The sequence below is a fragment of the Podarcis erhardii genome (assembly GCF_964252035.2).
Source record: "Podarcis erhardii genome assembly, chromosome: 3".
Classification (NCBI taxonomy): domain Eukaryota; kingdom Metazoa; phylum Chordata; class Lepidosauria; order Squamata; family Lacertidae; genus Podarcis; species Podarcis erhardii.
This window is the reverse complement of record NC_138507.1, coordinates 8,983,256-8,996,155: the sequence shown is the minus strand read 5'-3', so window position 1 is coordinate 8,996,155 and position 12,900 is coordinate 8,983,256. Positions and strand designations below refer to the sequence as shown.

General features: G+C 44.8%; 1 protein-coding gene across 1 annotated transcript in view; it reads left to right on the top strand.

Annotated features, from left to right (window-relative positions):
• The window catches only part of CPB2 (carboxypeptidase B2), a 31,820-nt gene continuing 18,920 nt past the window's right edge, over positions 1-12,900 (top strand). The window contains exons 1-4 of the mRNA XM_081855642.1: positions 1-141; positions 6,621-6,696; positions 9,606-9,730; positions 9,822-9,930. Of these exons, the coding sequence (XP_081711768.1) occupies positions 62-141; positions 6,621-6,696; positions 9,606-9,730; positions 9,822-9,930 (390 nt within the window). The 5' untranslated portion in view covers positions 1-61. The remainder of the gene's footprint in view (positions 142-6,620; positions 6,697-9,605; positions 9,731-9,821; positions 9,931-12,900) is intronic.

Genomic DNA, 12,900 nt, shown 5'->3' with positions numbered 1-12,900 from the left:
ACTTTAGAAAATCAACAATGCATGTCCTGAACCTTCACTGTCTCGCTCGGTTTCTTTGCAAATGGCGGCTCTGAAGTTTTTCCTTTTAATTTGTATAATATCCACCTTTGGCCAAAAGAAGAATGTTGCTGCTCTTCAAAGGTAAGTATTTGTTTTCTAATGAGAGAGATGGGAAAACTCCACATAGAATAGAAGCGTATTGTCCAATGGTTGAACCTAACATGAGACAGATATCCAAATATGCTTATTACTTTTTAACCAAGATATATAGATGAGTGTAGAATGTAGCAAAACTTCTCTTTTGGAAACATAAATTCTTAGCTGTTACTCATTACATGAAGTATTTGGTACGGTCAAATTACAAATGGACTTGTATACTGTAATGTTGCACACTGAGACTAATAGCTAAACCCTAGACCTATACTCAAAGCAAGTCCCATTGAGATCAATGGAACTTACTTCCAAGTAAGTGGGCATGCGATTGTGTCCTAAAATAAGGAAACACTATTTTCATTTTACCAAAATCTTAAAATAATGACTCCCATGTGTAAACAGAACCCATTTCTGTGAGAAAAATGAGTCATTTGGGTTAGGGTTCATTTTGTCTAAGTGGTGTTATGCTTTTCAGAAGCAAAGACAAATATACTGATTTGGGAGCCAAAACATAAAAGAGAGAAACATAAAAAAAAATGCCAGGAGAGATTAAACCATCCAAATCTTCTGCTCTTTCCAACGTACAAGTTTAGGATAATGTTTTGAGACACCATGGACTACAGAAAACTTCATGGGCTTTGATAAACTCAAACATTACATTGAACTAGACTTCGAGGAAAACTGAACATTATTATTATTATTATTATTATTTGAATATATATATTGCCCAATACCCGGGAGTCTTAGGGCGGTTCACAGAATAAAATCAAAATACAAAATAAAAATAAAAACAACAACCGAATAACCTCCCCCAAAAAAGTACATATTTTAAAAAGCCATAGGATATATTCTCCCCATAAAGGCAGACAAATTTTTCCCACAAGATGAGTATGCCTCTTCCCCAAGATCGTACGGCACGAGAACGATCATATAATGCACAGACACTAAAATCACAGTCTCATGGGTTTACAGTGCAATTCTGGGCATGTTTACTTGGAAGTAAATCCCACTTGAATGTGAGTTATTCCCAGGTAAATCAATCTGGGAGGACTCCAGTGTAGCGCTACAGTGGTGCCTCGCAAGACGAAATTAATCCGTTCCGCGAGTCTCTTCGTCTAGCGGTTTTTTCGTCTTGCGAAGCAAGCCCATTGATGGCTTAGCGGATTAGCGCTATTAGCAGCTTAGCGGTTTTTAGCGGCTTAGCGGATCAGCTGATAAGCGGCTTAGCGGCTTAGAAAAAGGGGGGGGGAGAAACCTGCAGGAACTCGCAAGACATTTTCGTCTTGCGAAGCAAGCCCATAGGGAAATTCGTTTTGCGAAGCGCCTCCAAAACGGAAAACCCTTTCGTCTAGCGGGTTTTCCGTCTTGCGAGGCATTCGTCTTGCGGGGCACCACTGTATTGCAGTCCCTCAGTCTGAGCAAACACTTCCCCCCCCCATGTGCTATTCTGGGGGGGCCCTCCCACCTCACCCCCTGAGCATGTGGGGGGCTGGGGGGGCAAGAGGGAGGGGGAGGCCCCATTGAGCCAGCGGGAGCCCGTGTTCAAGCTTCTGCTAGTGGGACACAGTTTAATCTGGCTCGGTCCATACTTCGGCTTAATGTGGTTGTGAACCGCTTGTGCCTCCTTTAATTTCCTCTTCTCCATGTGGCCTCTTCCTCCAACTACAGTGGTACCTCGGGTTACAGACGCTTTAGGTTACAGGTGCTTCAGGTTACAGACTCTGCTAACCCAAAAATAGTACCTCGGGTTAAGAACTTTGCTTCAGGATGAGAACAGAAATCGGGCGGCGACAGCAGGAGCCCCCATTAGCTGAAGCGGTGTCTCAGGTTAAGAACATTTTCAGGTTAAGAACGGACCTCCGGGACGAATTAAGTTCTTAACCCCAGGTACCACTGTACTGTTGTTCCACACGTTTGCCTCCCTAAAGCTGTGGTCTAAACCACTGAGCCTCTTGGGCTTGCCGATTGGAAGGTCAGCGGTTCGAATCCCCATGAAGGGGTGAGCTCCTGTTGCTCTGTCCCAGCTCCTGCCAACCTAGCATTTCGAAAGCACACCAGTGCATGTAGATAAATAGGTACCACTGTGGCGTAAGGTAAATGGCATTTCCATGCACTCTGGCTTCCATCACGGTGTTCTGTTGCATCAGAAGCAGGTTAGTCATGCTGGCCACATGACCCAGAAAGCTGTCTGTGGACAAACACCTGATCCCTCGCCCTGAAAGCAAGATAAGCGCCGCAACCCCATTGTTGCCTTTGACTGGACTTAACCGTTCAGGAGTCCTTTACCTTACCTTTACCTACCTTATACTGTATGTAGTTGATGTAGCTTTCTTATTCGGATTTTCAAAGCGGAGCGAATCTCCGCATGGACATGGTGTGGAATCGAAAGAGGCAGAATCCGCATTTACCCAACGTAAGGACAGGTCCTTAGTCCAATTGGTCCGGGTTTCTAGCAGGGTGGATTTGATTTAAATCACAATTTAAATCGCTAGTCAGTAAGACTTTATTTATTTACTTACTTACTTACTTACTTACTTACTTACTTACAAAGACTCCTTCTTGCTGGTATAATCTTAATATTTATAACCAGCTGAAGGTTTCATTTTTGGAATAATACATTTTCAGAGTAGTTTTTACAGTTATATAAAAAATTACTGATTTGATTATACTATTAGAAATACATAGATCGATAATTATGGAATTATTGTGAGGTTTAGTAAGTTAACTGTTTATATTTGGACAACTTTTCAGCTGTACTTTATTGGAAGGAGAAAAACAACCATTTCCTTAATAAAAAATTAAACAGTTTATTTAGCCAAGACAATAACATTATAGCATATGTATCCATGTTCGTTAACTGATGTGGTCAAACAATAAAACAAACTGACTTTAGCACACATGAAAAACTTAAAATAAATCCTTATTTCCTGACGGGCTATAATGTAACTTAAATAGAAAACTATCTTTAGAAAGATTTTTGCTCCAAAAGCATTTTATTCTTTAAAAAATCCAATTTAAATAAAAATAATAATAATCTGATTTATTTATTTATTTATTTATTTATAATCATTGTTTTTTATCCATCCTGGTTTCTAATAAGTATATTTTAGTTTTGGGCTTTGTGCCTGCCCTTCCTGTGTAGGGCTGTGTTTTGCAATGATTGCCCAAGAGCAAGGTTGGCATAGTTACTCACTGTGTACTAAATGAGGAATAGAGAGTACAAGAGATTTAAAATTAAAATTAAACCTCCTCCAAGCAGTTTTAGAATGGTCTAGCTCACAGGTGTAAACAGTGGAGTAGCGTGGGGGTGCGGGGGGGGCGGCCGCACCGGGCGCAACATCTGGGGGGGGGGCGCGCTCGCCACCTCCGAAGTCGCCGAAGAGCCTCGGGCGCAGGCTGTAGCAGAGCCCCATGTCTCGTGGAACCGACGAGCTGTGCGCGCGTCCGGGCTGAAGGCGTCCGGCAGGCAGCGGCTCTCAGTGCTCGCCGCGGTCCCCGCGCGTCAGGGCTGCAGAGGGCGTGCCAGGCAGCCCCTCCTCACAGCCCCGCCACCGCCGCTGCTGCTGCTGCTGCAGCTGCTGGGCCATGTTGCATTTTCCTCGCCTCTCTGCCCTCCTCTTCCGGGCAAGCGGCGTCATTTGGGCGGCAGCGCCAGCGGCGCCGCGCCTCAGATCACCTGACATGGACCCGCCGCCGCCGCCGTGGCTACCTTACCGTAAATACCCCAGCCCAGGCAGCAGCAAGAAGAAGCTGGCAGCAGCGGCAGGTTAGGGGTTAGGGGCGCAAATTACTTGCTTTGCCCTGGGTTAGGGGGCGCAAATTACTTGCCTTGCCCCGGGTGCTGACAACCCACGCTACGCCGCTGGGTGTAAATGACTCACTTCAGGACTGCAGCATCAAACAGCAGCTTGACCTGTGAATAGCACATTCGCACATTCAAATGCCACAAGCAGAACTTTCCCATCACCTCAGAAGCAGTGCGCAAGTTTGTTAAATCCTATCGAAGTCAATGGGAATCAAGCATCTTGGCTGTGTAGAAGCAGGCAGGCCTTTTAGCTTGGCTTGATATCCTGAAGGGGGCCATTAGAATATTGTTCTCTATATGATCCCCCCCCCAAAAAAAAACCTGTTTAAGGTGAAGTTTTTCCAAAGGTTTTTCACCAGCCAGAAGAACAAGGCCTTTTCTTGCTTAAATGTTACATTGCAAGGTTGAAATGTTACAGAGCAAGGTTGAATATGTGTTATTCTGGCCCCAGACGGGGGAAAGACTGAAGACAAGGAGGGTAATGCAGGAGACAAAGCCCCATTTTATTCCTATCAGTATAAATCACATGTTTTACATTTGAACATGTGTCGAAGTTCATGGCGTGGAGAGGCTGGTGCAGGAAGAAGGGGGCAAGCAAGCCCATATAAGGTCAAGCCCATATAAGGACATAGGAAGTTGCTAAAATTACGATTTCCCAGAAATCAGGTGGTATTATTCTGCAAATGTATAAAAGGGCTGGCAAGCCCAGAGAGGGCGGACAGGCAATGAACTTTACCTTGTCCGTACCTTTTTTTTGTCATGGCAAAAATAAATAATTTTACTGCTATCTGACTGACTCTTTGAAGCGATTTCTGATGATCCAAGATAAAGGAACAAAGAAAAGGTCTAACATTTTTGGCTTCTAATGGCCCCCTTCAATCCCAATTAAAATAGCCATGCTAACATACCCTCCAACATTTCTCCAATGATAATAGGGACGGCCTATTCCATAATAATAACAATAATTTTATCATTTATACCCTGCCCCACCTGAGTGGGTTGTTCCAGCCACTCAGGCTTCCAACTTATATAAAAACATAATAAAACTATACAGGGCTGGCTTCAGATGTCTTCTAAAGGTTGCTTAGTTACTTATCTCCTTGGCTCAGGGATCGCATAATTCCATACTCTCCAACATTTCTGCTATGAAAATAGGGACATCCTAAGGAAAAGGGACGCGGGTGGCGCTGTGGGTTAAACCACAGAGCCTAGGACTTGCCGATCAGAAGGTCGGCGGTTCGAATCCCCGCAACGGGGTGACCTCCTGTTGCTCGGTCCCAGCTCCTGCCAACCTAGCAGTTCGAAAGCACATCAGAGTGCAAGTAGATAAATAGGTACCACTCCGGCGGGAAGGTAAACGGCGTTTCCGTGCACTGCTCTGGTTTGCCAGCAGCGGCTTAGTCATGCTGGCCACATGACCCGGAAACTGTACGCCGACTCCCTCGGCCAATAAAGCGAGATGAGCGCCGCAACCCCAGAGTCGGCCACGACTGGACCTAATGGTCAGGGGTCTCTTTACCTTTATGGAAAAGTAGGATGTTCCGGGATCAAATCAGAAACCAGAACAGCTTCTGTAAATCCAGGACTGTCGCTGGAAAATAGGGACACTTGGAGGGTCTGTACTAATTATTATTGTTATTTATTAAGTTTCTATACTACCCTTCATGTCAAGATCACAGGGTAGTTTACAATATAAAACCACAAAAATACGTAACAAGCAATAACACTATCACACACACACACACACACACACACACACACACACACACACACACCAGTTTTAAAGATCTTATGTGTTTAGGCAAACTCAGCCCTCCAGATGTTTTGGGACTACAGCTCCCATCATCCCTGACCACTGGTCCTGTTAGCTAAGGTTGATGGGAATTGTAGTCCCAAAACATCTAGAGGGTCGAGTTTGCCTATGCCTGGTTTAGGGTGTTTAAAACACCAGTGCAAGTAGATAAATTGGTTCCGCTGCAGCGGGAAGGTAAACGGTGTTTCCATGCGCTCTGGCTTCTGTCATTGCGCCAGAAGCGGTTTAGTCCTGCTGGCCACATGACCCAGAAAGCTGTCTGTGGACAAACACCGGCTCCCTCAGCCTGAAAGCGAGATGAGCGCCGCAACCCCATAGTCGCTAAAAACAGGCATGTTTTGAGAACCCAGCTTTTGTTGTGCCCTTCTTGCCCCTACCTGGCTAGCGTCGATGCTTGGGCCCACCCGCTTGACAGCCATCACCAGTGTCTGTGGATTGTGAGGCTTCTTGAAAACGCGCTGGGTGGTTTTAAGAACTCATAAAAGCATCCCTGGCACACTTTTTTTGAGTTCTACTCATATTAGGGGTCTGGTGGTTCCTTTGCATGTCTTCAGTGCTTCTCTGCTACCAATACAGTGGTACCTCTGGTTGCGAACGGGATGCGTCCCAGAGCCCAGTTCACAACATGAGCAGGTCGCAACCTGCGTCTGCGTGTGTGCGGGTCGCGATTCGCCGCTTCTGCGCATGCCTGTGCCGTCATTTTGCGCATTTGCGCGAGCGGCGAAACCCGGAAGTAACCCTTTCCAGTACTTCCGGGTCGCCACGGGACGTATCCTGAAAGAACGGAATATGAAGCGGACATAACAAGAGGTATGACTGTAATCCACTTCCCCCCCCTCTCTCTTCCAGTGATCAGGTTTTGTGGGCTCTTCCGCATTCGGACAGACATGTTGCGTTCCTCCAGAATTTGACCACTACTTTTAAGGTAACTGCTTCTGGGGGGAAGCCATTGCAATTAATGGGTGGTGTTATCCAACATTCCTGTTCTGCTCTTGCAAAAGAGACTTCCACAGATCAAAGCGGTCAGGGAGTGTGTGATTCATCCTGTTTCAATTTTTATTTCAAAGAACGCAATTCTTTTTGTCACTGGGCCTGCAGACAAATGACACCTTACAGGAATTGCACAATGTTGCTTCCCCTTCTCGGAGAGCTTGCATTCTCCATTCCATGTAATGGTCGTGATAGAGGCATTTATTTTCATGGTATGCACGTGCTAACACAGTCATCATCAGTCTTCCCAACATGCTTCAGGGCTGTCCATATATTTACTATTGATGTGCCAGTCAGAAGGTTGGCGGTTCGAATCCCTGCAACGGGGTGAGCTCCTGTTGCTCTGTCCCAGCTCCTGCCAACCTAGCAGTTCGAAAGCACGTCAAAGTGCGAGTAGATAAATACCGTATTTTTCCACGTATAAGACACCCTAATGTATAAGACGACCCATATTTTTTTAAACCCAAAATTAAGAAATTAAGTTGTTTAGCTTTCTTGGGGGGTGGGGGAGGTCACTTCCGCCAATTGCTCACCCGCCTGCCTGCCACTGCCAATCACTTGCCACAGCCTCCAATTGTCTGCCCGCTTGCTGACACCAACAGTTCACCTGCCCACTTGCCAAAGCCACCAATCGCCTGCCCAATTGCCGAAGCCACAGCCAGTCGCCAGCAGGCCTTGCCGCAGCCGCCAATCACCCACCCAATCACCGCTGCCAATCTCCTGCTTGCTGCTGCCATTAATAGCACGTCCCCCACCCCTACATTCACTATCTGTGTATAAGACGACACCCATTTTTTGCCTAACTTTTTTTAGCAAAAAGCATTGTCTTATACAAAGAAAAATACGCTAGGTGCCGCTGCAGCGGGAAGGTAAACAGTGTTTCCTTGCGCTCTGGTTTCTGTCATGGTGTCCCGTTGCGCCAAAAGTGGTTTAGTCATGCTGGCCACATAACCTGGAAAACTGTCTGTGGACAAACGTCGGCTCCCTCGGCCTGAAAGCGAGATGAGCTCTGCAGCCCCATAGCCACCTTTGACTGGACTTAACCGTCCAGAGGTCTTTTATCTTACCTTTTTACCTCATTCAATTAAACAGCATTTGTTGCCATTATATATATCTTAAGCTCAACCAGCTGTTTTGGGGTTTTGGGGGGGTTTTTTGGGGGGAGTGGGGGGGTGGGGGGGGAGTGGGGGAGTTTTGTTTTTTTAAAATAATTTTTTATTAAAGATTTAAACAAAACATATTATCCAAAAATATCACATCCTTAATTTTCCCCATTTTCCTCCCTCCCCACACCCTCCCATAAAGGACCCCCCCCCCCGATTCCCCTCAGTTCCAGTTTTCGGTTTCTCTGTGAATACTGTTCTCTTCATGTTACAAAATTGTATAAATCCTTAAATTGTCTAACTGATTATTGTCAGTAAAGAGTTTGTGAGTGTTTATTCAAAACCTGCCAAGGAGTCCAATTCACTTTGTTTCGTCTTCAAATACTTTGTAAAGGGTTCCCATTCATCTCTGAAGTCACAATTATCCTTGTACCGTAGCTTATGTGTCAATTTTGCCAGTTCTGCATAATCCGTCAATCTCTCTTGCCATGATTCTTTAGTTGGGATTTCTTCGTCCTTCCAACCTTGTGCTAGGAAAACTCTTGCAGCCGTTGTCACATACATGAAGATATTTTCAGCTTTTTTGGCAGGTCTTTTCCCACAAGCCCTAACAAAAATGCTTCAGGCTTTTTTTACAAATGTTAGATGGAACATTTTCTTCAATTCATTGTATATCATTTCCCACAAAAAAATTGATTGCATTGCAATCCCACCACATATGATAAAATGTCCCCTCCTTTTCCTTACACTTCCAACATATATTTGATCTAGTTTTGTACATTTTCCCTAACTGCACTGGTGTCAAATACCATCTATACATCATCTTCATATAATTCTCCTTCAACAGGGAACAATCTGTAAAGGGGGGAGTTAAACAAATTGCACTCAGGGCTTCTGGGAGGTGGTGAAATTCATGATGTCAACAACAGGCATCAGCCAATCCGCAAAATGTGCAGCTGACTTTTGCTACAAGCATTTCCCTCGGCTCAGCTCAGCTCAGGAGAACCTACTTTTGGGCTTCACACAGGCACCCAGTTGGTCCTTGTGAAAATGGGATGCTGGACTTGATAGGCCGCTAACCCAGTAGGACTCCTCATTAGAGTACAGTGGTACCTTGATTCTCAAACGCCTTGGTACTCAGACAGCTTGGAATCCAAACACTGCAAACCTGGAATTAAGTGTTCCGGTTTGCGAACCTTTTTCGGAAGCTGAACATGCACCGTTTTGAGTGTTACACTTCCGGTTTGAGTGCCACACTTCTGTTCTGAGTGTAACGCTGAGGTCTGTCTGTTTTTGCTATTTATTTTGTGATTTTGTTTTTGCAGCTCTTTTTTGTTTTGTTTTTGTGACTGTGTGGAACCCAGTTCAGCTACTGATTGATTGTGTGACTGCAGTACATTGTTTATTGCTTTCATTTCATGGATCAATGGTCTCACTAGATAGTAAAATTCAAGTTAAATTGCTGTTTAAGGGGTTCTTTTTAAAAGTCTGGAACGGATTAATCGATTTTGCATTACTTTCTATGGGAAAGCACACCTTGGTTTTGGTACGCTTTGGTTTTGGAACGGACTTCCCAAACAGATTAAGTTTGAGAACCAAGGTACCACTGTCTTGTTCTTAGACAGCCTGGGGAAACACTTTCAGAAACACAAGAGTTTTTCTACCTGTTACCATTTGCCATTGTGATTCCTTTTAATTAATCCAACATTTATTTCAATTTTGTTTAAATGTTTTTAAATAGATTGTGCTGTGGCAGCCAGATTCCCCCAAGAACATCATGAAGAGCAAAGAGGTGCATTTCTACGTCAATGTGTCCGATGTCAGCGATGTGAAAGCGGCGCTTAACCAATCGACCGTTCCGTACAAGTATGAGACTCTTATTTCCTGCTATTCATGCACGAAACAAACAAGAATCTAACCATTTTGTTAAACGGTACGCTCTCTCTTCCTTGTTCAGAGTTTTGCTGGAAGACGTTCAAAAAATGGTTGAGACACAAACTGTCAACGACACTGTCTCCCCGCGGAGCTCTTTATCGTATTATGAACAATATCACTCTCTAAAAGAAGTAAGGCATTCTCATTGTTTCTCTTCTTTATTATAAATATAGTTCTGTTGATTTCTGATATACATATAACAAACATTTCAGAAAAAGTAGTAATAGTAGTAGTAGTAATAATAATAATAATAATAATAATTGTTATGTACTGAAGTTCTCACCCTGGGCCAGCAGGGGGAGACTGTAGATAGTTCAGGTCCACATATGCAAATAAGGGATCGAAAGTGACGTTCAGTGATTGGATAGTTACAGAAAGTTGTTACAATTACGTTGTTCTGGAGCTCTATATAAGCAGGCTGGCTGAACCCTTCCGTTCAGTTCTGTTCTGGCCTGTGAATAAACAAGAGCTGTTTGAAGAATTGCTGTGTCGTCTGATATGTTCACCCACAACTTAACAATAATAATAATAAAATTATTTATACCCCGCCCATCTGGCTGGGTTTCCTCAGCCACTCTGGGCGACTTCCTACAAAATATTAAAATACAATAGTCCTCCAGACATTAAAAGCTTCCCTAAACAGGGAATTCCAACTTATTCCCTCTCCCCAACCACACACTTCTAGGATGGACCAGTCTATTTAAAGTTTGCCAAAGTCCAGTCTGTGATTTCTGTGGTTGCCATTCTTCAGGGTTATCCGGAAAGTATTTTATTAAAAGGTACCATATTTCAACAAAATTGTCTACATCATTTATATAATTCAACACATTTATTTGTTTGCATTTATATACCATCTTTATCTCCCAAGGATCAAGGTGGTTCTCCCCATTCCGTCCTCACTTAACCTAGAAGTTATCTTAAGAGATGGAGACTGGGTCACCCTGTGAACTTCATGGCTGAGTGGGGATTCGAACCCTGCTCTCCCAAGTCCTAGTCCAACGCTCTAACCATTATGCCACACTGACTCTTCGAACTCATCGTTAATTTTTCTCACACAGAAAGGCATTCTTATTGTTCCTTGTTATTATTCTGTCCTATCTCAAATGGGCTGGTGGGCTGAGACACTTAACAGAAACTTAAACCTTAAAATATTGCACCTAGCCTGGTCTCAAGAATAAACAATGTGGCTGGGTGCTACGTCATATGAGGAACCGAATGCAATCATTTCTAAGCAACAAGTTTCATTAGAAATATACTGTAGATGGCTTGAAGATGAGATACATGAGAAAATGAGAGTACTTCCAGTTTTATACAACACTGTTCTTCCTTTTTCTTTGAAATCATTTTTATTGGTTTTACAAAAACGAAAGTACAAATAAACAGAGAATATAAAAAAATCTATATAAAGAGATTCTCTGAATCTCAGGACTTCCCCCATTCCCTCCATGGGGTCTCATTTTAAACATCTACTACAGTGGTACCTCGGGTTAAGTACTTAATTCGTTCCGGAGGTCCGTTCTTAACCTGAAACTGTTCTTAACCTGAAGCACCACTTTGGCTAATGGGGCCTCCTGCTGCTGCCGCACCGGCGGAGCACGATTTCTGTTCTCATCCTGAAGCAAAGTTCTTAACCTGAGGTACTATTTCTGGGTTAGCGGAGTGTGTAACCTGAAGCGTCTGTAATCTGAAGCGTATGTAACCCGAGGTACCACTGTACTTTGTATTGTTGCAACATTAAAGTTGCATATTCATCCATACTCCTATTTTTATATCAAACCATATTATCCATAGTAATTTTTACACAACAAGTGAAATCAAAATCCTGCTTTTGTTTCCATATGGTTACAGTGGTCTCCTAAGCAACTTATACATTTTTCCCATTCTTTTATAAAGTTGTTGTCCTCTTGGATTCTGAGTTTTCCGGTCAGCTTTGCCATTTCAGCATAGGCCACCCATTAGCTTGATTTGCCATACAACACTGTTCTTCCACTCATGTAACAGACTTCGGCTCTTGCAGCAGAACTTCCCTCCTTCATCTTCTGTGCAGCCCTGCCAGGTGCCCTCAAAACCAGCTCCCAAGGGTTGGGGAACCCTCTGAAGCAGATGATGGGGGCATGCAAGGAGAAAGCTCTCTTAAATAGGAACTTCGGCTGATTCACTCCAAATTAGTGCCAGTGTTGGTTTTTGGAGGGAGGGAAGATACCTCTGGCCCTCAGTTTGGGTATTGGTTACTCGGTTTTAGGGCCCGTCCAAAAACATGGGGTCTGTGGTACAAAACAGCAGAAAACAAGTACGGAATTTTAGAGAGAATCAGACAACGTTGGATTTTGGGGTGTTAACTGTGAACCCTCGTTTGATGTATCAGTTTGTGCTGGTCCCATGGGTTACCCGAGAGGCGAGGTCCAAGTCTGGTCCGTGGTCAAAGGTGCAATGTGGAGGCAGTCCGTAGTAGCTGAAGCTGGGTGCAGGGCAGGGAGTTGGGTGAAGTCAGGAACAGACAAGCAAGCAGGGAGCCAGGGCAGGTCAGGAGCTCAGGCAGGAACTAGCAACCAACAATGTTGCTCCCGCAACTTGGGACTGGGGCTGGCCGGCTTTTGTCTGCCCCGAGGCATAGGGCGGCCCCGATCCTCTGGTGACTCGCCTCTCCTGGCCTGGAGGCAAGCGCTCCTCCTGCAGGAACTTAGTTCCCTCCGCCTCTCTGCCCTGAGCCCCTGCAGCTCAGGAGAGGCTGGAGGGTTCCCGGACCCAGAGGCAACCTCCGCTTCCTCTGACGGGGCTGAGAGTGGAGCACCTGCAGGCAATGGGTCCTCCATCACCTCAGGAGCCAGAGCAGATTCAGCTGATGCCTGCACCTGAGGATCCAGCACAGGTGAGGACCCTTCAGGCTCATGCCCCAGCCCCGGCTCAGCTGGTTCTGGAGGTAGGGAATCCTGTGCAGGCTGGGATCCCTCAGGTTCAGCATCTGAGTCTGAATCCCAGGCCATCACACAGTTCCTCAGTTTGGGGGGCAGTACAAAATGTGAGACTCACAGTGCAAAACAATATCAAACATGTACGACACTTTGGCATCAGTTTGGAGGGGATTCTAAATCTCAGGGTTC